General features: G+C 50.0%; 1 protein-coding gene across 2 annotated transcripts in view; it reads left to right on the top strand.

The window, feature by feature from the left end:
- DNAJC1 (DnaJ heat shock protein family (Hsp40) member C1) overlaps nucleotides 1-24,099 on the top strand; it is a 289,738-nt gene that overhangs the window by 200,251 nt on the left and 65,388 nt on the right. Inside the window, exon 1 of one of the 2 annotated variants that reach the window (XM_072154176.1) lies at nucleotides 20,916-21,268. The exons of the other annotated variant lie outside the window; for it this stretch is intronic. Coding sequence (XP_072010277.1) covers nucleotides 21,017-21,268 — 252 coding nt within the window. The 5' untranslated portion in view covers nucleotides 20,916-21,016. Of the gene's footprint in view, nucleotides 1-20,915; nucleotides 21,269-24,099 lie in introns of those variants that run through there. 2 annotated transcript variants of the gene reach the window in all.

A 24,099-nucleotide genomic window follows, 5' to 3' on the forward strand; every position in this document is an offset into this window, starting at 1 on the left:
ATCGAGGTCACAGTGGGAAATCAGGATAATCGCAAAAGGCATGGAATAAAGCATTCTCTTAGGCATAGAAGCACAAAGATCCAGCAAGATACAGGAAGGGGCTGGGAAGTTATCTTGACAGGCGGCCAGCCAGCACCAAATATCGTCGTGCTGGCCCTTTAAATCTTAGCAAGCCGGTGCGCACACGCCCTAGGAGAGAGACAGGGACGCACGCTGGACCGAGAGAGCCGTGGAGACCGACGCTGGAGCCGGGAGAGGTGAGTTACCTAGCAGGGAGGAACTTGAGGCACCCGAAGGAACACAGGTGTACCTGCGACCCGGGACATGGGTCATAGGGGCACCCATGCCAAAATATAAGAAGATTACCACAGTCCCGGTGCCTGGATCTATGAGTAATGTCCCTGGTTTATCAGGATGGATTAAGATGGTAAATTTCTTTTATTGTCCGATTAAAAAGTCTTTCTCTAGTTATCTAGCTCTCAAAAAAAAAGAAACATGTAGAGGCTCTTCATGCCAATGAGCAGATATCACTAGAATGGATTTATGATATAAGCAAATGTAAAACAGATTTTGAGGCTAGCAAGCTGAGAATTGCGAGGCCAATGTGAGATCGCCATATGGAGAAGATATCTCACTTTGGCGACTTAGTATCTCTTAGTGATGACATATATCAGAGATGAAGTCGTCATGGATTTATGGAGCTCATTTTCAGGCAGCATTTAGTTATATTCTATTCCAATATGTGTGCAGTGTGAAAGCACATTCTACAAGCTTATGAACGTAGCATTTTTATCTTGGCCAACAATAGAGGTTTGTTCTGTACAGATGGCGGCCAACCATATCTACTCTAGTGGACTATTGTCAACAGGTTTTACCCCATTAAACTCCCAGCCCCCTCAGGCAGGGTATGAAATGTCCTTTCTAAAATTCCTCATTGTATGTGAAATCTCACCCATTTACCTATACATATTCTACGTTAACATCATATGCAAATGAGGAGCAAGCATACTTTTTTTCTCCTTATCCTACAACCTTCCCACTGGTGTTTTTTTCTTTTGGATTCCATTTTTTCTTCCTACTTCTGCTACATGCAACTGGGTACCGATTTTTGAGGGCTGAGAATCCGCCCATGTGTGCATCAGCGTTTTTACAGGTCAGTTCACTACAATAGGTCCATAAGTATGGTCCTCAATACAATAGGGCATACTCGATATATTTGCAAACAATGGACCACACACACAGCTGAAAACTATGGCCGTGTGCATGAGGCTTCACAACCAATTAGCAAAACTAAAATTTTATACACATTGGAACCTTGGTCTACAAGAATTTTGCAAGACAAGCTTTATGTGATCCCTCCCCACCCTCTACTGTACTGCACCCCCCTCTCTCATAAAATATCATAATATTGAAGTAGTAGAAGAAATAAAGGTGCTATATATTGTACTCATGAAATTTTGGAGTGTGGAATGATTTGTGTGCAATTTGGATTAGGAGCACGAATTCTGCATGTGATCCAAGGTATTCAGTCATTGTGAAACCAATCGTCTGGGTTTACATGATTTCCTATAGGAAAACTTGCTTTGATATAAGAGCGATTTGGATAACAAGCATACAACCCAAGGTTCTAATGTATAAGACATTCCCTAGCAGAAGATTTCCTACTCAAGACTAGAAAGTCATGGAAATGAAACATGACCTTCAGATATCCGAATATTCACATTCACAGCATGATAGATACAGCCAATTATTATTGGGGTGCTGTCAAAGTTTGGACATTTATGATAAAGTCCAAGAAGGAAATGTCACTCAAAGGTTATGACCATAATTATTTATTGGACCTGAAAAAGTCATATGATGAATGAGTTGGAAGCTATAAAGGTCTGCAGAGAAATGTCTATGTGGCTGCTACAGGCTAGGTGTATGCAAATTCTGTCAAAAATTTGTTGAACCTTCCCACAGAAGCTTTTGTCTGGTTCTCCGGATAGGTAATCAATACTAGGGTGGCACAGTGGCTCAGTGGTTAGCATTACAGCACTGCAGTGCTAGGGACCTGGGTTCAAGTTCCAGGGTCAACATCTGCAAAATGTTTGTATGTTCTCTCCGTGCTTGCGTGGGTTTCCTCCGGTTTCCTCCCACACTCCAAAACATACTGGTAGGTGGATTAGATTGTGAGAGCCATTGGGGACAGGGACCGATTTAACAAGCTCTGTGCAGCGCTGCGTAATCTGTGTGCGCTATTTAAATAAAGGAATTATTATTATTAATACTGGATTTTGTGGGACCCAACACTTGGCCCCTGCACCAATCGGCTGTCCACTGATCTGATACATGAGGACATTGATATGCAGTCGCACATACACATATAAGGCCATTTGGGTAGTGCTGTTTCTATATGAAAGCAGCAACAAATTTGGAATGATGAAGCTACGATATGGCAGAATCATGAGACCATTAATGTAACCTGTGTTCAGATTTTATTTAATTTGGCCGTAAATTTTGTTTCAACACAAAGAATGAATGAAAATCAGTGGAATGTGTGAAGTAATGTGTAAAGCTGTATGTAGAGGTTGTATAACATCCTTTATTTTACAGTTGATAATTAATTGGGGATTTCAGTGTCATTATTAATTGGATGTGATAGTTTTTCATCTGCCTTTAATGATTTGGGGAGGGATCTTGTGTGTGTAATTGGCTTGGGTATTAGGGTGTTCATACAAAATCAGCTTTTTGATGCAGTTCTGAAGCTTAGAGAAAGGAAGATACAGTATCAAAGAGGCTTTTTTATATTCAGCACTGATGACTTATATAAGACAACTGTGTTTTTAAAGGTAACACCAGAGGCATAGCTTTCCCTTTTCTTATCCTGGAAAACTTATTTTTATATTCCTTATCCAAAACATTTTTAGAAAAAGTGTTCAAAAGTCATTAAATGAGTATCAATGACACCCTATCTCATCCTCCAAGGAACAAGCCACAATAAAGTTATTTGATGAAAAAATAAAAAGTTATAGCTTTCAGAACTCCATTTTTAAAATGTTTTAGTGAAGACTTAACAAACATACTTGCTATCTCTGTAACCATACTGACCTAGGAAAACATAGAAACAATGGATGAAAAATAAACTGAAATAGAGTGAACATAACTGAAAACATGTCCATTACTGCCCCATTTTTATATTTGCTATCTATCTATCTATCTATCTATCTATCTGACAAGAGTGTATGCGAACACCCCCAAATGTTCCTGCTACACACAACCCATGCTAACATCCAACTTTCTAACAATCAATCTAACTGACTTTTTCTAACAATCCATCTCCCATTGACTTCAATGTACAAACTATAACATCCGTTATGCATGCGTTTTTTTCTTTCAAATGGCAGAAAGTTGTCACGGTCGCATGCACACCCATGCATCTCTATCCCCCCCCAGCGCAGCAGCAGCGGTTCTTACCTGTCCATGTTCCCTCGTTGTGTCCGGCAGCTCGGCGTGCACATCCCTTTGTCCTAGGGCGCGCAACGGCTTCTTGTCTCTTAAAGGGCCAGCGCGCCGCTGATTGGCATTGGCCATTTCCTTAATTTAATAAATAGCAGGCCCCTTCCTACATACCCCGCCGGATCTTTGTTCCTCATAGCCATTGAGAAAGATTGTTATCTATACCCTGTGCTATTTCCTATTGTGACTTCCATTATTGACTTTGATCATGTGGTTCCTTTCCTGACCTACTGCTATGTTCTATGCCTGTCTCGACCTCCTGCCTGTCCCTGACTATGGTTTTGGCTTATGATCCTGTATTTCGCCTTGGAAGCCACGGCAGACAAAGTGGCGCATGTGGAGCGACCTGGTGGTACTACGCCACAACAAGTCCAACCCGCTTTGCGGAGGGCTCTAGTGAAAACCGGGTACCACTTAGACTCCGCTCCCAGGTGTTGGCTTACGTCATCGTCTGGGGTGATCCAGTGGGTCCACTACCCCTGGTGCCTGACAAACGTACTGCAGCCAACATATTTTTTTTCGGTCAAAAAACACATGCATAAAAAATGACTTCGGAAAAAGGAGCAGACGCGGCACATCCTCTAAAACTTTGAAATTTATTGGAACATCTTAAAAAGTTGCGGTGAGGTAGAAGTATCTACCTCACCGCAACTTTTTAAGATGTTCCAATAAATTTCAACGTTTTAGAGGATGTGCCGCGTCTGCTCCTTTTTCCGAAATCTATGAACCTTGCCTGCAGTCCAAGCGGTGGGACGCGGTTGCACTCCATACATGTGACAGCCATACGTGATCAAAAGATCTTCTCAGTGTGGACCCCTTGAAAGAAGTGTGACGAGTGGGTGAGCTGCATAAAAAACTTTTTTTTGACTATAAAAAATGACTGCCTAACTGAACACAATTTACTAAGGGTCCCGCAGCTGCATTTCCAATGTTTTCGGGGATCACACCGCTGGGGCAGGAATTTAGAAGGGGATTGTGTCGCACGCGATCGGATTTTGGCGCACCAGCGTCGGATTTCATGCGACAGAAATCGGGGGGGGCGTGCCGTCGAACGATCCGACTGATTCGGACAGAGCACGGGATTTAACAGTAAAATTGTGTCACAAGCCATGTGCTTACATGCACCAGGAAGAAGAAGGTGAACTCCGGCGGACCTGAGCGGGGAAGCGACACATGCAGGATATCGGGCGCACGATCTTAGTGAATTATCGTCGGACACTCCGGATCGGGGAACGCGCAGGGACAGTAAGTAAATGTGACCCAATGTATGACACATTGTATCCTATAATGCCATAGAAAAATGCAACAAGCACTCTTACGACAAAGTTGGCAGAAAAATAATGATGCTCACTGATGATGAGGATAGAAAAAAAAGCTTGGTTCTTATCCCTTTTAGGACACAGCCATTTTTTTACAAATCCACAAGTGGGTGGTTTAGTGTCCCAAATCGCCATGACAGAGTAAGTATCTTGGCAATTTGGGACACTAAACCACCCACTTGTTCTTATGGACCTAGGGTATAGTGTTCAAAATCATTCTTTATGAAGGGCCTCTATGGTCGCTATTAAAATAAAAGACTTACCTCAGTCCGGTGCTCCATGCACCTCCACAGTAAAGCCGGCGTACTACACTGCGGCTTCATTGCGCTTACGGCATATGCATAATGAAGCCGGGTTGTAGAGCTTTGGCTTCATTGATGAACTGCGGCAGAGCAAAGGGCACAAGAGATGAGTCAGATGCGCCACATCGGACTCATCTCTAGGTAAGTATAAGGTTTTTTTTTTTATCGCAGGCCCATAGGGACTTGGTAAAAGGTGATTTGGGACATTAAACCACCAGTCCATAAGGACCTGTGGGTGGTTTAGTGTCCCAAATCCCCATGACAGACCCTCTTTAAGGCCAACCCCTTTTTTTTGTAATCTGACCTGTGCCGCTTTATACGGTTATAACTTTTGAATACTTTAACTTAACAAAGTGGTTTTGAGACAGTTTTTTCATCACATGTTGTGCTTCACATTTGTGGTAAATTTTGGTTGATATATTTTGCTTTTATTATAAAAAAAAAATTTAAAAATTGCCAACATTTTAAAAATTCAAAATGATCTTCTTTTCAGACAGATGGTTTTACCACCCAAATTAGCTGCTAAATAAAATTTCCACAAATCTACTTTATGTTTTTAGCATTTTTATAATTATTTTGATTTCACATGGCTTCAGTGACATTGGTTTTCCGTATTCTCAAGATATAGAAGAATTTTTTGCAACTTTTTCAGGTATCATTTTTGATTTTTAATGAGCTTTAAAATACATAATAATAGAAACCCCCGATATATCACTCCATTTTTAACTCTGCACCCCTCAAGTTATTTTTAACCCTTTAAGCTCTTCATATTATTTTAAACAAAATGGAAGTGAAATTTAAAATGGTCCAATTTTGTCATTAATACATTCATTTAGCCCTAAAATGTACACATTCTTAAAAAATAAAAAGAGAAAACTCATCTTAAAATTTCTGCCGAGTATGGAGACACCCCATATGTGGACGTTACTTGTTGTATGAGTGCGCAGCTGTGCGCAGTAGGGAAGGAGGGTCATGGATTGGTTTTGCTCTGTAGGATGTAATGGCTTTTAGTTGGAGCATGTGCACACTTTTTTTAACATGTTATCTGTATTCTATGGGTCAGTACGAATACGGCAACACCAAATTTCTTTATTTTGTGGGTAATAAATCTATAGTTTTTGCATCAAAATTTCCAAGTAGCATAACACTTAATTTTTGTCCTATAGAGCTGGTTGGGAGCTTGTTTTTTGCAGGACATGTACTTAACTTTACCATTTTTGTATAGATATGTTTATCAGGGACAAGGTAGATAAACTTTTTGGCAGATTTTTATAATATTCTTTATGCCATTCATTTTCCGGGTTCAATAATAATTTAGTTTTATTGTTCAGGTCTGTGACAGGTCTGCAACCCCCAGACACCGAGCTCCAGGCTTCCCATTCACCTTGGATTTTGTATTTAAGACGATGGCCGATGACTGGGTCAAGCAGCAGCACCTCTATTTATATCATATTATATTTTGTTCTATTCCCTTGTGAAGAATGGCTGGACCATTATATAAGCTTTTTACCTCTTTTGTCACCCCATTCTTTTCACCTCTCTTCTTTTGTTTCATATGAATGTTTTTGCTCTGTCATGTTTTATGTCATGTTTTTAAAATCTACCATCAAAATCCATCATGATAAACCAGGGACGCTTAACTCATAGGCCCAGGCACTGTAAGTGTGGTAATCTTCTTATATTAGTCATCCATGGCCTCCTCTATCAACTTTAAAATTATGGTAATGAGCCTGAAGGGCTCTGGTGGGTGCTTACAGAGCTGTAGAATCACAGGCTGTTACAATGAACAGAGCAGGGAGAGTCAAAGGGAGGAGGGCAAGATATGTTCTGATCATTATAACAGCCTGTGAAGTTACAGCACAGAGGGGCTTGGTAACTCCCCAGAGCCCTTCAGGCTCATTAGAATAAGTTTAAAGTTGATTTTAGAAGAAAGGAGGATAGCAAATATAAGAAGATTACCACAATCATGGTGCCTGGATCTATGAGTAAGTGTCTTTAGTTTATCATAATGGATTTTGATGGAAGATTTACTTTAAAGACAAAATAGGCTATATCCTTAAGAAATTTCTATTGGTCTAATATTTCTCAGATTGGTGAATTCATTCCTGATGTGAAGGTCTCTAAGACAAAACACACTTCAGTCCCATTTCTCACAGTTGTCAGTATTTGAAATACAAGCGCCTACTTCTTGTAGGAAATACACTTCATCTCTCTCTATTGTGATTCTTATTCTGACTTCTCAGCGTTCCCTGTCTCTAGACCTTTAGGCCTTTGTACCAAAACCCCCCTCACCTTATTTCTGTATTCTCTCTTTTTGGTGGCCATTGGCATTGGAGGGCATTCATACAGTAAGTGCACTTAAAGTGAAGGGCCAGTTGACTTTACATTTCGGATCACAATGATGAAGAAGAGGAGAAAAAGACACATTAATGTTTCCTTCATTAATTAACGGACTTCCTACAAGAGAACAGTTCACCTAATTTAACCTTCAGGATTGCACTTAGTGTAGGTCAAAACTGTTGTATGTAAACCTCTTAAGGCTCCATGACAATCAGAGAGCATTTATCATGATTGAGAGGGGGCCATTACTTAGTAGCTGGCATAGAAATTCTGGGGTTCAGTGCGGGGGTACAGGTAGTTACATGTAGCCATGCAACTCCTGAAACTGGGCGATGTGGGTGGTTTAACCCCTTAGATGAAGTGGCTAAAAGCAACTAAATCATCTAAGAGGTTAGACAGATGACATTGCCATCATCTTGTCATCTCGTATGCCCCTTTACCAAGTAGAAATGAAATCAAGGGGTGACAAGGAATAGCCTAATATTGGCTTTCTGGGTATGGAAGCCTATTAAGCCTGTCACTTTTTATATTTATGGGGTTGTATCTGTAGAAAACACATGAATTTTAGCAAAGTCTCCTTCAGATATTGCAACAAGTCGGCTAGAATTTACTGTTACACATCCTGCAGATAGAGGAAAGAGAACTGCAGGCTGGAAGATGCAGAAGCTGCCAAATACACCTCATAAGATATAAAGTTTCTAGTAACATATACTAATCCTTTATTTAATAATATGCAATAGCTACAAATGTTGTAATTTTGGCCATTGTTTTATTGTTGCCATTGGTACGATTAAGAATTTTATTGGCCGCTATTGTTACTTATTGTATGATGATAGTACCAGCATCAGAGCCTGGCATACCTGGGCAAGTGCTGGGCCTAGAGCTTCCAGAGGGGTCCACAGCACTCACGGGCGCTTCTTACTTTGGCTGCTTGGCACATATCTCCGTAGAACCAGGGTGACGTCGCCACCAGCAGATTACTTTATGTAAGTAATGTAGGCCACTCCTACATTTACTAGGTGGAGCAGCGGGTTACCCATGTGGTTTGAATTTGTCTGAAATGATGTTCGGGTCTCTTGGTGTTGGGTACTTGGCATGCGCGGGACCCAGGTGGTGTTGGAGATCAAAACGGAAGAGGGCTAATAAGATGGACAATGGTGATGTAAAGAAAATACCAAAAAAAGAAAAAGAGGAAATGAAAACCAAGGCTTCAATAAAAATACGAAAAATATTAATCTTTATTAAACAACAACAGTAAAATATATATATAAAAAAAATCCTGGGTGCACGCCAGGTAATAGCATGTCCTTCCTTTTGTTACATTAGCCGTATGTTTGCTCTAACGTTATTGATTTGTTTATCACTGGACGTGTGTTTTTGCTTCTGTGACTCTTACACTTATATTGTAGAGTGTGTAAGCCATTTATCCGTGCTACACTATAATCATTGTATTATCCACCTTTTTTGGAGATTGTTTTCTATTTTTTTGGCCACATTTATGGGCCTTTGCTACCTCACATTATCTCCCTATATCATGTGTTAATAGGACCTATCACCTGGCGTGCTTTATGTAACCTTTCTGAGATGCATCTGTCACGGTTACACCCACGATCCTCGGTACGGATTGAGGGTGTACCCGTGCCTGCTGCCGCGGTCCCCACTCCCCCAGCTCTCACTTACCTCTCCAGGCTCCGGCCTGCACTCTTGCTCCCAGCGTGTAGGCCGCATGCTTCTTCCATGCAGTCGCGTGCTCCTGCCACTAGAGGGAGCGCGCGCGGACTTCTCCCAGCCTTAAAGGGCCAGCGTCCTCCTTATTGGCTCTGGCATTCCAGGCTCTGCTATATAGCCTGGCGACTCCCAGCATCCCCTGCCGGATCTTCAGTTCATTCTTCTGAGGAGAAAGCCTTCTTGAGCATTTCCAGACGCCTCTGAGTTCCCGTGTTCCGTGTTGTTCCCCTGTTCTGTGGCATCCCGTGGTCCTGCCTGCCTTCCCGTGGTCCTGCCTGCCATCCGAGGTCCCCTTGTCCCTACCTTGGCTGCCACCGTGGGCCTAGTCACACCCGTGGAGCGACCTGGTGACTCCCCGCCGCAAGTCCATCCCGCTTTGCGGCGGGCTCTGGCGAAGACCAGGAGTTCACTTAGACTCCGCTCCCGGGTGTGGCTAAGGTTATCTCCCGCGGTGGTCCAGGGAGTCCACTTACTTAGTCCTAAGGGACTAATCCCCATAGACTGTGACAGTAAGATCCGGCCATGGACTCCACCAAGGTCATGATCTCTGCCAAAGCCATGGACAGTGTCAAGGATCCATACCTACTTCTGGGTGACCTTCCCAGCACTATTGCCCAGCAGGCCCAAGAGATTGCTACGCAAAAAGAACTCTTGGATAAACTCGCTGCCACCCTGCGGTTTATTACCTCCCAGCAGCAGGCTCATGTGACTCCTCCTGTTGTTTCTGTCCCACAGCCATGTTTTTCGGCAGCGAACTCTGGATCAGATTTTTTGATGCCAAACAAATTTGATGGCAACCCCAATTTTTGCAGGAGTTTTGTCGTCCAGTGCTCGTTATACATCAAGCTGACGTCCTCCCAGTCCACCCCGAACGCAATAAGTTGGCATGTGTTTTTTCTTTGCTCACTGGAGAGGCGCTGGACTGGGCTACTCCTCTATGGGATAGTGGTGACCTGGACATGGTTACTCATACCAAGTTCCTGGCAAAAATCCAGTCCAGATTTGAACCACCTCAAGTTCGATCACCTCATCTGTCCTGCATGGTTCCAGGGTCTCCGCAGCTTCCCGGAGCTGCACCAGCGGCGCCCAAGCCTCCGCAGCTTCCCAGAGCTGCTCCAGCGGCGCCCGTGGCTCCGCAGCTTCCCAGAGCTGCTCCCGTGGCTCCGCAGCTTCCCAGAGCTGCTCCCGTGGCTCCGCAGCTTCCCAGAGCTGCTCCCGTGGCTCCACAGCTTCGCAGAGCTGCTCCCGTGGCTCCGCAGCTCCCCGCAGCTGCTCCAGTGGCTCCGCAGCTTGCCAATGCTGCTCCAGAGACTCTCCAGCCTCCGCAGCTTCCCGTGGCTGCTCCAGAGACTCTCCAGCCTCCGCAGCTTCCCGTGGCTGCTCCAGAGACTCTCCAGCCTCCGCAGCTTGCCACGGCTGCTCCAAAGACTCTCCAGCCTCCGCAGCTTGCCACGGCTGCTCCAGAGACTCCGCAGCTTGCCACGGCTACTCCCGTGGCGCCCCAGTCTCCGCAGCTTGCCACGGCTGCTCCAGTGGCGTCCCAGACTCCGCAGCTTGCCACGGCGGCTCCAGAGACTCTGCAGCTTGCCACGGCTGCTCCAGTGGCGCCCCAGACTCCGCAGCTTGCCACGGCTGCTCCAGTGGCGCCCCAGACTCCGCAGCTTGCCAGTGCCGCCCAAGTGGCGCCCCAGACTCCGCAGCTTGCCACAGCTGCTCCAGAGACTCTGCTGCTTGCCAGTGCTGCCCAAGTGGCGCCCCAGACTCCGCAGCTTGCCACGGCTGCTCCAGAGACTCTGCAGCTTGCCACGGCTGCTCTGGCCTCCCCTGAGGCTGCTCCGGTGTGCCTAGAGCCGACCCAGCCTGCTTCCCAAGTCTTCCCGTTGCCTTCTCTCCTCCTAAGGTGTCTCATCACCAAGAAGAATTGGAGGAGGCGAAGAAAGAAGAACAGCGGGCTGAAGAAGAAGAGAAGAGGGGCCCTAAGGGGGGGGGGGGTACTGTCACGGTTACACCCACGATCCTCGGTACGAATTGAGGGTGTACCCGTGCCTGCTGCCGCGGTCCCCACTCCCCCAGCTCTCACTTACCTCTCCAGGCTCCGGCCTGCACTCTTGCTCCCAGCGTGTAGGCCGCATGCTTCTTCCATGCAGTCGCGTGCTCCTGCCACTAGAGGGAGCGCGCGCGGACTTCTCCCAGCCTTAAAGGGCCAGCGTCCTCCTTATTGGCTCTGGCATTCCAGGCTCGGCTATATAGCCTGGCGACTCCCAGCATCCCCTGCTGGATCTTCAGTTCACTCTTCTGAGGAGAAAGCCTTCTTGAGCATTTCCAGACACCTCTGAGTTCCCGTGTTCCCTGTTGTTCCCCTGTTCTGTGGCATCCCGTGGTCCTGCCTGCCTTCCCGTGGTCCTGCCTGCCATCCGTGGTCCCCTTGTCCCTACCTTGGCTGCCACCGTGGGCCTAGTCACACCCGTGTAGCGACCTGGTGACTCCCCGCCGCAAGTCCATCCCGCTTTGCGGCGGGCTCTGGCGAAGACCAGGAGTTCACTTAGACTCCGCTCCCGGGTGTGGCTAAGGTTGTTATCTCCCGCGGTGGTCCAGGGAGTCCACTTACTTAGTCCTAAGGGACTAATCCCCGTAGACTGTGACAGCATCCAGTCTTTTTTATATATATTTTACTGTTGTTATTTAATAAAGATTAATATTTTTCATATTTTTATGAGCCTTGGTTTTCATTTCCTCTTTTTCTTTTTTTGGTATTTTCTGTTGATCATCAAGAGGCTTTTCCCTAGCTTTTCTGGTACACATCATTGTCACTAGACTTATTTATAATTGTATGGTCTTTTTTGTTTAATGGTGTTGTAAGTAGCAGGGGGCTAAGAAGGGGACCATGCTGGGGCCAGAGAGGGCGGAGTAAGATGGGGACAATGCTGGGGTCAGTGAAAGCGGAGTAAGATGGGGGCAATGCTGGGGCCAGAGAGGGTGGAGTAAGAAGGGGATAATGCAGGGGTCAGTGAAAGCGGAGTAAGATGGGGACAATGCTGGGGTCAGTGAAAGCGGAGTAAGATGGGGGCAATGCTGGGGCCAGAGAGAGCGGAGTAAGATGGGGACAATGCTGGGGTCAGTGAAAGCGGAGTAAGATGGGGGCAATGCTGGGGCCAGAGAGGGTGGAGTAAGAAGGGAATAATGCAGGGGTCAGTGAAAGCGGAGTAAGATGGGGGCAATGCTGGGGCCAGAGAGGGTGGAGTAAGAAGGGAATAATGCTGGGGTCAGTGAAAGCGGAGTAAGATGGGGGCAATGCTGGGGCCAGAGAGGGTGGAGTAAGAAGGGAATAATGCAGGGGTCAGTGAAAGCGGAGTAAGATGGGGACAATGCTGGGGTCAGTGAAAGCGGAGTAAGATGGGGGCAATGCTGGGGCCAGAGAGGGTGGAGTCTCCCAGCTCCTCTCTCCTCACCAGTCTCCCTGCTCCTCTCTCTCCCTCCTCACCAGTCTCCCAGCTCCTCTCTCTCCCTCCTCACCAGTCTCCCAGCTCCTCTCTCTCCTCACCAGTCTCCCAGCTCCTCTCTTCCTCTCCTCACCAGTGCTGCCCAAGTGGCGCCCCAGACTCCGCAGCTTGCCACGGCTGCTCCAGAGACTCTGCAGCTTGCCACGGCTGCTCTGGCCTCCCCTGAGGCTGCTCCGGTGTGCCTAGAGCCGACCCAGCCTGCTTCCCAAGTCTTCCCGTTGCCTTCTCTCCTCCTAAGGTGTCTCATCACCAAGAAGAATTGGAGGAGGCGAAGAAAGAAGAACAGCGGGCTGAAGAAGAAGAGAAGAGGGGCCCTAAGGGGGGGGGGGTACTGTCACGGTTACACCCACGATCCTCGGTACGAATTGAGGGTGTACCCGTGCCTGCTGCCGCGGTCCCCACTCCCCCAGCTCTCACTTACCTCTCCAGGCTCCGGCCTGCACTCTTGCTCCCAGCGTGTAGGCCGCATGCTTCTTCCATGCAGTCGCGTGCTCCTGCCACTAGAGGGAGCGCGCGCGGACTTCTCCCAGCCTTAAAGGGCCAGCGTCCTCCTTATTGGCTCTGGCATTCCAGGCTCGGCTATATAGCCTGGCGACTCCCAGCATCCCCTGCTGGATCTTCAGTTCACTCTTCTGAGGAGAAAGCCTTCTTGAGCATTTCCAGACACCTCTGAGTTCCCGTGTTCCCTGTTGTTCCCCTGTTCTGTGGCATCCCGTGGTCCTGCCTGCCTTCCCGTGGTCCTGCCTGCCATCCGTGGTCCCCTTGTCCCTACCTTGGCTGCCACCGTGGGCCTAGTCACACCCGTGTAGCGACCTGGTGACTCCCCGCCGCAAGTCCATCCCGCTTTGCGGCGGGCTCTGGCGAAGACCAGGAGTTCACTTAGACTCCGCTCCCGGGTGTGGCTAAGGTTGTTATCTCCCGCGGTGGTCCAGGGAGTCCACTTACTTAGTCCTAAGGGACTAATCCCCGTAGACTGTGACAGCATCCAGTCTTTTTTATATATATTTTACTGTTGTTATTTAATAAAGATTAATATTTTTCATATTTTTATGAGCCTTGGTTTTCATTTCCTCTTTTTCTTTTTTTGGTATTTTCTGTTGATCATCAAGAGGCTTTTCCCTAGCTTTTCTGGTACACATCATTGTCACTAGACTTATTTATAATTGTATGGTCTTTTTTGTTTAATGGTGTTGTAAGTAGCAGGGGGCTAAGAAGGGGACCATGCTGGGGCCAGAGAGGGCGGAGTAAGATGGGGACAATGCTGGGGTCAGTGAAAGCGGAGTAAGATGGGGGCAATGCTGGGGCCAGAGAGGGTGGAGTAAGAAGGGGATAATGCAGGGGTCAGTGAAAGCGGAGTAAGATGGGGACAATGCTGGGGTCAGTGAAAGCGGAGTAAGATGGGGGCAATGCTGGGGCCAGAGAGAGCGGAGTAAGATGGGGACAATGCTGGGGTCAGTGAAAGCGGAGTAAGATGGGGGCAATGCTGGGGCCAGAGAGGGTGGAGTAAGAAGGGAATAATGCAGGGGTCAGTGAAAGCGGAGTAAGATGGGGGCAATGCTGGGGCCAGAGAGGGTGGAGTAAGAAGGGAATAATGCTGGGGTCAGTGAAAGCGGAGTAAGATGGGGGCAATGCTGGGGCCAGAGAGGGTGGAGTAAGAAGGGAATAATGCAGGGGTCAGTGAAAGCGGAGTAAGATGGGGACAATGCTGGGGTCAGTGAAAGCGGAGTAAGATGGGGGCAATGCTGGGGCCAGAGAGGGTGGAGTCTCCCAGCTCCTCTCTCCTCACCAGTCTCCCTGCTCCTCTCTCTCCCTCCTCACCAGTCTCCCAGCTCCTCTCTCTCCCTCCTCACCAGTCTCCCAGCTCCTCTCTCTCCTCACCAGTCTCCCAGCTCCTCTCTTCCTCTCCTCACCAGTCTCCCAGCTCCTCTCTCTCCCTCCTCACCAGTCTCCCAGCTCCTCGCTCTCCCTCCTCACCAGTCTCCCAACTCCTCTCTCTCCTCACCAGTCTCCCAGCTCCTCTCTATCCTCACCAGTCTCCCAGCTCCTCTCCTCACCAGTCTCCCAGCTCCTCTCTCCCTCTCCTCTCCAGTCTCCCAGCTCCTCTCTCCCTCTCCTCACCAGTCTCCCAGCTCCTCTCTCCCTCTCCTCACCAGTCTCCCAGCTCCTCTCTCTCCTCACCAGTCTCCCAGCTCCTCTCTTCCTCTCCTCACCAGTCTCCCAGCTCCTCTCTCTCCCTCCTCACCAGTCTCCCAGCTCCTCGCTCTCCCTCCTCACCAGTCTCCCAACTCCTCTCTCTCCTCACCAGTCTCCCAGCTCCTCTCCTCACCAGTCTCCCTGCTCCTCTCCTCACCAGTCTCCCAGCTCCTCTCTCCCTCTCCTCACCAGTCTCCCAGCTCCTCTCTCCCTCTCCTCACCAGTCTCCCAGCTCCTCTCTCCCTCTCCTCACCAGTCTCCCAGCTCCTCTCTCCCTCTCCTCACCAGTCTCCCAGCTCCTCTCTCCCTCTCCTCACCAGTCTCCCAGCTCCTCTCCCTCTCCTCACCAGTCTCCCAGCTCCTCTCTATCTCTCCTCACCAGTCTCCCAGCTCCTCTCTATCTCTCCTCACCAGTCTCCCAGCTCCTCTCTCTCCCTCCTCACCAGTCTCCCAGCTCCTCTCTCTCCCTCCTCACCAGTCTCCCAGCTCCTCTCTCTCCTCACCAGTCTCCCAGCTCCTCTCTTCCTCTCCTCACCAGTCTCCCAGCTCCTCTCTCTCCCTCCTCACCAGTCTCCCAGCTCCTCGCTCTCCCTCCTCACCAGTCTCCCAACTCCTCTCTCTCCTCACCAGTCTCCCAGCTCCTCTCTATCCTCACCAGTCTCCCAGCTCCTCTCCTCACCAGTCTCCCAGCTCCTCTCTCCCTCTCCTCACCAGTCTCCCAGCTCCTCTCTCCCTCTCCTCACCAGTCTCCCAGCTCCTCTCTCCCTCTCCTCACCAGTCTCCCAGCTCCTCTCTCTCCTCACCAGTCTCCCAGCTCCTCGCTCTCCCTCCTCACCAGTCTCCCAACTCCTCTCTCTCCTCACCAGTCTCCCAGCTCCTCTCCTCACCAGTCTCCCTGCTCCTCTCCTCACCAGTCTCCCAGCTCCTCTCTCCCTCTCCTCACCAGTCTCCCAGCTCCTCTCTCCCTCTCCTCACCAGTCTCCCAGCTCCTCTCTCCCTCTCCTCACCAGTCTCCCAGCTCCTCTCTCCCTCTCCTCACCAGTCTCCCAGCTCCTCTCTATCTCTCCTCACCAGTCTCCCAGCTCCTCTCTCTCCCTCCTCACCAGTCTCCCAGCTCCTCGCTCTCCCTCCTCACCAGTCTCCCAACTCCTCTCTCTCCTCACCAGTCTCCCAGCTCCTCTCCTCACCAGTCTCCCTGCTCCTCTCCTCACCAGTCTCCCAGCTCCTCTCTCCCTCTCCTCACCAGTCTCCCAGCTCCTCTCTCCCTCTCCTCACCAGTCTCCCAGCTCCTCTCTCCCTCTCCTCACCAGTCTCCCAGCTCCTCTCTCCCTCTCCTCACCAGTCTCCCAGCTCCTCTCTCCCTCTCCTCACCAGTCTCCCAGCTCCTCTCCCTCTCCTCACCAGTCTCCCAGCTCCTCTCTATCTCTCCTCACCAGTCTCCCAGCTCCTCTCTATCTCTCCTCACCAGTCTCCCAGCTCCTCTCTATCTCTCCTCACCAGTCTCCCAGCTCCTCTCTCTCCCTCCTCACCAGTCTCCCAGCTCCTCTCTCTCCCTCCTCACCAGTCTCCCAGCTCCTCTCTCTCCTCACCAGTCTCCCAGCTCCTCTCTTCCTCTCCTCACCAGTCTCCCAGCTCCTCTCTCTCCCTCCTCACCAGTCTCCCAGCTCCTCGCTCTCCCTCCTCACCAGTCTCCCAACTCCTCTCTCTCCTCACCAGTCTCCCAGCTCCTCTCTATCCTCACCAGTCTCCCAGCTCCTCTCCTCACCAGTCTCCCAGCTCCTCTCTCCCTCTCCTCACCAGTCTCCCAGCTCCTCTCTCCCTCTCCTCACCAGTCTCCCAGCTCCTCTCTCCCTCTCCTCACCAGTCTCCCAGCTCCTCTCTCTCCTCACCAGTCTCCCAGCTCCTCGCTCTCCCTCCTCACCAGTCTCCCAACTCCTCTCTCTCCTCACCAGTCTCCCAGCTCCTCTCCTCACCAGTCTCCCTGCTCCTCTCCTCACCAGTCTCCCAGCTCCTCTCTCCCTCTCCTCACCAGTCTCCCAGCTCCTCTCCCTCTCCTCACCAGTCTCCCAGCTCCTCTCTATCTCTCCTCACCAGTCTCCCAGCTCCTCTCTATCTCTCCTCACCAGTCTCCCTGCTCCTCTCTCTCCCTCCTCACCAGTCTCCCAGCTCCTCTCTCTCCCTCCTCACCAGTCTCCCAGCTCCTCTCTCTCCTCACCAGTCTCCCAGCTCCTCTCTTCCTCTCCTCACCAGTCTCCCAGCTCCTCTCTCTCCCTCCTCACCAGTCTCCCAGCTCCTCGCTCTCCCTCCTCACCAGTCTCCCAACTCCTCTCTCTCCTCACCAGTCTCCCAGCTCCTCTCCTCACCAGTCTCCCAGCTCCTCTCCTCACCAGTCTCCCAGCTCCTCTCTCCCTCTCCTCACCAGTCTCCCAGCTCCTCTCTCCCTCTCCTCACCAGTCTCCCAGCTCCTCTCTCCCTCTCCTCACCAGTCTCCCAGCTCCTCTCTCCCTCTCCTCACCAGTCTCCCAGCTCCTCTCTCTCCTCACCAGTCTCCCAGCTCCTCTCTCTCCTCACCAGTCTCCCAGCTCCTCTCTTCCTCTCCTCACCAGTCTCCCAGCTCCTCTCTCTCCCTCCTCACCAGTCTCCCAGCTCCTCGCTCTCCCTCCTCACCAGTCTCCCAACTCCTCTCTCTCCTCACCAGTCTCCCAGCTCCTCTCCTCACCAGTCTCCCTGCTCCTCTCTCCCTCTCCTCACCAGTCTCCCAGCTCCTCTCTCCCTCTCCTCACCAGTCTCCCAGCTCCTCTCTCCCTCTCCTCACCAGTCTCCCAGCTCCTCTCTCTCCTCACCAGTCTCCCAGCTCCTCGCTCTCCCTCCTCACCAGTCTCCCAACTCCTCTCTCTCCTCACCAGTCTCCCAGCTCCTCTCTACCTCTCCTCACCAGTCTCCCAGCTCCTCTCTCCCTCTCCTCACCAGTCTCCCAGCTCCTCTCTCCCTCTCCTCACCAGTCTCCCAGCTCCTCTCTCTCCTCACCAGTCTCCCAGCTCCTCGCTCTCCCTCCTCACCAGTCTCCCAACTCCTCTCTCTCCTCACCAGTCTCCCAGCTCCTCTCCTCACCAGTCTCCCTGCTCCTCTCCTCACCAGTCTCCCAGCTCCTCTCTCCCTCTCCTCACCAGTCTCCCAGCTCCTCTCCCTCTCCTCACCAGTCTCCCAGCTCCTCTCTATCTCTCCTCACCAGTCTCCCAGCTCCTCTCTATCTCTCCTCACCAGTCTCCCTGCTCCTCTCTCTCCCTCCTCACCAGTCTCCCAGCTCCTCTCTCTCCCTCCTCACCAGTCTCCCAGCTCCTCTCTCTCCTCACCAGTCTCCCAGCTCCTCTCTATCTCTCCTCACCAGTCTCCCAGCTCCTCTCTCTCCCTCCTCACCAGTCTCCCAGCTCCTCGCTCTCCCTCCTCACCAGTCTCCCAACTCCTCTCTCTCCTCACCAGTCTCCCAGCTCCTCTCCTCACCAGTCTCCCTGCTCCTCTCCTCACCAGTCTCCCAGCTCCTCTCTCCCTCTCCTCACCAGTCTCCCAGCTCCTCTCTCCCTCTCCTCACCAGTCTCCCAGCTCCTCTCTCCCTCTCCTCACCAGTCTCCCAGCTCCTCTCTCCCTCTCCTCACCAGTCTCCCAGCTCCTCTCTCCCTCTCCTCACCAGTCTCCCAGCTCCTCTCTCCCTCTCCTCACCAGTCTCCCAGCTCCTCTCTCCCTCTCCTCACCAGTCTCCCAGCTCCTCTCTCCCTCTCCTCACCAGTCTCCCAGCTCCTCTCTCCCTCTCCTCACCAGTCTCCCAGCTCCTCTCTCCCTCTCCTCACCAGTCTCCCAGCTCCTCTCTCCCTCTCCTCACCAGTCTCCCAGCTCCTCTCTCCCTCTCCTCACCAGTCTCCCAGCTCCTCTCTATCTCTCCTCACCAGTCTCCCAGCTCCTCTCTATCTCTCCTCACCAGTCTCCCAGCTCCTCTCTATCTCTCCTCACCAGTCTCCCAGCTCCTCTCTATCTCTCCTCACCAGTCTCCCAGCTCCTCTCTATCTCTCCTCACCAGTCTCCCAGCTCCTCTCTATCTCTCCTCACCAGTCTCCCAGCTCCTCTCTATCTCTCCTCACCAGTCTCCCAGCTCCTCTCTATCTCTCCTCACCAGTCTCCCAGCTCCTCTCTATCTCTCCTCACCAGTCTCCCAGCTCCTCTCTATCTCTCCTCACCAGTCTCCCAGCTCCTCTCTATCTCTCCTCACCAGTCTCCCAGCTCCTCTCTATCTCTCCTCACCAGTCTCCCAGCTCCTCTCTATCTCTCCTCACCAGTCTCCCAGCTCCTCTCTATCTCTCCTCACCAGTCTCCCAGCTCCTCTCTATCTCTCCTCACCAGTCTCCCAGCTCCTCTCTATCTCTCCTCACCAGTCTCCCAGCTCCTCTCTATCTCTCCTCACCAGTCTCCCAGCTCCTCTCTATCTCTCCTCACCAGTCTCCCAGCTCCTCTCTATCTCTCCTCACCAGTCTCCCAGCTCCTCTCTATCTCTCCTCACCAGTCTCCCAGCTCCTCTCTATCTCTCCTCACCAGTCTCCCAGCTCCTCTCTATCTCTCCTCACCAGTCTCCCAGCTCCTCTCTATCTCTCCTCACCAGTCTCCCAGCTCCTCTCTATCTCTCCTCACCAGTCTCCCAGCTCCTCTCTATCTCTCCTCACCAGTCTCCCAGCTCCTCTCTATCTCTCCTCACCAGTCTCCCAGCTCCTCTCTATCTCTCCTCACCAGTCTCCCAGCTCCTCTCTATCTCTCCTCACCAGTCTCCCAGCTCCTCTCTATCTCTCCTCACCAGTCTCCCAGCTCCTCTCTATCTCTCCTCACCAGTCTCCCAGCTCCTCTCTATCTCTCCTCACCAGTCTCCCAGCTCCTCTCTATCTCTCCTCACCAGTCTCCCAGCTCCTCTCTATCTCTCCTCACCAGTCTCCCAGCTCCTCTCTATCTCTCCTCACCAGTCTCCCAGCTCCTCTCTATCTCTCCTCACCAGTCTCCCAGCTCCTCTCTATCTCTCCTCACCAGTCTCCCAGCTCCTCTCTATCTCTCCTCACCAGTCTCCCAGCTCCTCTCTATCTCTCCTCACCAGTCTCCCAGCTCCTCTCTATCTCTCCTCACCAGTCTCCCAGCTCCTCTCTATCTCTCCTCACCAGTCTCCCAGCTCCTCTCTATCTCTCCTCACCAGTCTCCCAGCTCCTCTCTATCTCTCCTCACCAGTCTCCCAGCTCCTCTCTATCTCTCCTCACCAGTCTCCCAGCTCCTCTCTATCTCTCCTCACCAGTCTCCCAGCTCCTCTCTATCTCTCCTCACCAGTCTCCCAGCTCCTCTCTATCTCTCCTCACCAGTCTCCCAGCTCCTCTCTATCTCTCCTCACCAGTCTCCCAGCTCCTCTCTATCTCTCCTCACCAGTCTCCCAGCTCCTCTCTATCTCTCCTCACCAGTCTCCCAGCTCCTCTCTATCTCTCCTCACCAGTCTCCCAGCTCCTCTCTATCTCTCCTCACCAGTCTCCCAGCTCCTCTCTATCTCTCCTCACCAGTCTCCCAGCTCCTCTCTATCTCTCCTCACCAGTCTCCCAGCTCCTCTCTATCTCTCCTCACCAGTCTCCCAGCTCCTCTCTATCTCTCCTCACCAGTCTCCCAGCTCCTCTCTATCTCTCCTCACCAGTCTCCCAGCTCCTCTCTATCTCTCCTCACCAGTCTCCCAGCTCCTCTCTATCTCTCCTCACCAGTCTCCCAGCTCCTCTCTATCTCTCCTCACCAGTCTCCCAGCTCCTCTCTATCTCTCCTCACCAGTCTCCCAGCTCCTCTCTCCCTCTGCTTACCAGTCTCCTAGCTCCTTTCTCCCTCTGCTTACCAGTCTCCCTGCTCCTCTCTCTCCCTCTCCTTACCAGTCTCCCAGTCCCTCTATCTCTCCCTCCTCTACAGTCATCCCAGCACCACGCCCCCAGATCCCCCACAGCACACTACGTACAAGGAGGAAAGGAAGAGCGAGTCACATGACCGATCCGCACCACGTGACCACGCGTCATCACCGCCAGTCCTGGACGCGTCGTGCCGGCTGTGTGTGACTCGTGTGACGTAGTCAGCCCCGCCCCCCATGCTGAGCTCCTGCTGCTTAACTTGTAGGCAGCGGTGTAGCCGGGCCTGGCGGCCACGTCTGCGTCCAGGAGGGGGAGGACACAGCGGCTGCTGCAGGATGGGGCTGCCCGGGGATGGCTGCCGCCTTGTGCTGCTCCTGTGCTGCCTCCAGCTGCTGCCTGCCTCAGCCTGGGAGAGCGGGGACCTGGAGCTCTTTGACTTGGTGGAGGAGATTCAGCAAAACTTCTACCAATTCCTTGGGGTGGAGCAGGTAAGTGCTGGTGATGTTGGGGGGTGGCTGCCAATAAGGGGGTCACACTATATATTTATATACCTGCACCTCCTGAGGTCACATGATCAGCGTCCGTCCAGACAGCAAGTCTTGTCTCTATGTTTCTATTTTATAGTTACAGATTTTGCAAAAATCTATCTATTTTAACGTGATAATGTCGCTGACCCCGCCATATTGTCACATTTCGTATTCACCCCCTATCCTGGTGATGCATCATTTTCCCATTCGCACCTTTAACTTTAATGATGACGTATGACTACTTAGCAACCCACCAGCCGTGTATTGGGTGACCACTGAAGAGCTCCATCATGTCATATCCCAGTAGTAAAACTGTCCATACACATCAGAGGAATGTCCGCTGAGCCACCTGACCCCATCTAATGTGGTGACCTGAAAGGGGATAAGGGCAGTGGAGATTTTCCATATTCTTCAGGAAAATTAGCATCTTTTCCATAGGATATAGGTTACATATGGTGTCCACTTTCTTTCCTCCATTATCAATCTCTGTATAGTTACTGGAGGTACCACTGGACCACATTTGATCTGAGTCCAACAGCCTCTGCACTGCTGGCTATGACTCCACGCCCCTCATGGACATTTATATAAAAAAGTGACATCTGGTCCATAGAGGCTGTGAGGTACGAACAGCCACAATGTAGTCATGTGACACCGCTCTGTAACGGAATGACAGTTGATGTTTACATTTCTCACTAAATATATTTGCCAATAAAAACCTTTATCTTCTATCTGCAATCTATAGATGTCCGATCAGGGTTGGAGGTCAATTTGATGGGACGCCCATTGATCTGCCAATTGAAGAACCCTACAAGTCCTCATAATAATAATAATAATAATTCCTTTATTTATATAGCGCACACAGATTACACAGCGCTGCACAAAGCTTTCCAAATTAGACCCTGTCTCCAATGGGGCTCACAATCTAATCAACCTACCAGTATGTTTTGGAGTGTGGGTGGAAACCGGAGGACCCGGAGGAAACCCACACAAACACGGAGAGAACATACAAACTCTTTTGTGCTGCTCCATACAAAACAGAACTTTTGGAATTGTTAAACTGTCCCTGAAGTTCCATAGAATTTAGTGGAACATAGAAGAAGTTCTGATGATCGCCAGGAGTCCCTGAGGACATAGATAAGGGGAAAATGTCTTTAAAAGGGTTGTATTGTTGTCCCCTGTACACAGGATAGAGGATAACAATCGAAGCAATGGATGTCCAAGCACTGGGGCTTCCACTGTTCACAAGCGGCGGGGGCATCTCTTTACTGCTGAGACTCCTACTGATAACAAGAAGTGGGGGATCCCTTTACTGCTACAATACATGGAAGAAAGAATTCCTGCACTTTTATACACTCAATTTCAGCAATCCGAGGGTTGAGGGGGATTAAAAAAATTTCTGGAGACTGGAGTGTAACTTTAAAGAGTTGTCATTTGGACATTATAATTGTACAGGATCTTCAAAGTCATGCTGCTATCTGCATATACTGACATTTAGCATGTGATTCCAGAACGTCTCCACTCCCTGCAGGCATCCTGGATGCTCAAGTCACACTTTCCCTAGAAACAGGGGGAGCATCTGATTGACGGGTAGTGAGACACCTAGTGGCAGGGAGGTCTTTTGTCAGTGTCTCAGCCACTAATGAGCAGAGATGTGCTTTCCTCTGGGGATGTGTAGCTTCTGACTCCCACCTGTCCCATGGATAGGTCATGGGTATCGCTAATAAAGGATACACCTATCAAGCTAGAAAAGTCATAGCTGCCCATTGGATTAGGCCTAGGCCACCGGACAAGAAAGAGTTTATAGACCGTTTGAATGCAGTAATACTATTGGAATATAGCACATATGTGAAGAGGAATGGGGTCTCTAAATTCGAAAAGATTTGGGGCAAGTGGCTAGATTCACCTGGTTTACCATCAAACTCCCTAATACGGCTAAGAAATAGCTTAGAATATCAACTATCACTGGCAAGATAAGTAAAGATAGGTTTAGGTCTTCTCTACTATGTGAATAAATATATGAGACCGGAAAGGTCTTGAAGAGCTGGCTCGCAGGGGTGGGTGGGGGGAGTTGGGAAGGGAGGGAGGGAGTATGTTACTAATAAGCATTCATGATAAAACATACATTCGGTAAGAGAAAATGGATACAATTGTAATTACCCTGTAATGCTTTAATGTGTATCATTTGAGGTTGTATTATTGTACAAAATCAGAGCTTATTGTAAAGATATGTACATACTCCCCTCCAAGTTGCGCTTGTTGGGTGTGTGGTTTTTTGTTTTTTTTTCTTAAAAAATGTTTAATAAAAATATCTGATTTAAAAAAAAAATAAAGGATACACCTATAAGGTGCACATCTGTAGGTGCATTTACCATAATGATTATAAGTTGGTGCCGTGCAACATTTCAGGGGAACACATCTGCTGGGGAAGCTAGAGATCCCATTCCTTCCTTTCTGTTTTATCTTCATAATATTCCATGGGTTTTCCAGTCTTGTGCAGATTCAGCTCATTCATTGTTGTCTCACTGCTTTCACTTTGTCTTTTACTAATCTTTAAAACATTCTTGTTAAAATAGATTTTCTGGAATCACAGATTTTGGGGACAGTAGCAGCTTTAAAAGCAAGATGCGCCTTCCGTTATCGCAGGTCCCTCTATATAAAGTAAATGCTGCATGTCACGGATGCATCTTATTACTTGTATTGTTGGGGTATAATGAGGCCAGTATTCGGCTACCTGCTGTTTATGGGCCTCATGCTCCTGCCCCGCGTGTCATCCGTGTGGGAGATCCGCTCAT

The sequence above is a fragment of the Engystomops pustulosus genome, chromosome 5 (genome assembly GCF_040894005.1).
Source record: "Engystomops pustulosus chromosome 5, aEngPut4.maternal, whole genome shotgun sequence".
NCBI lineage: Eukaryota > Metazoa > Chordata > Amphibia > Anura > Leptodactylidae > Engystomops > Engystomops pustulosus.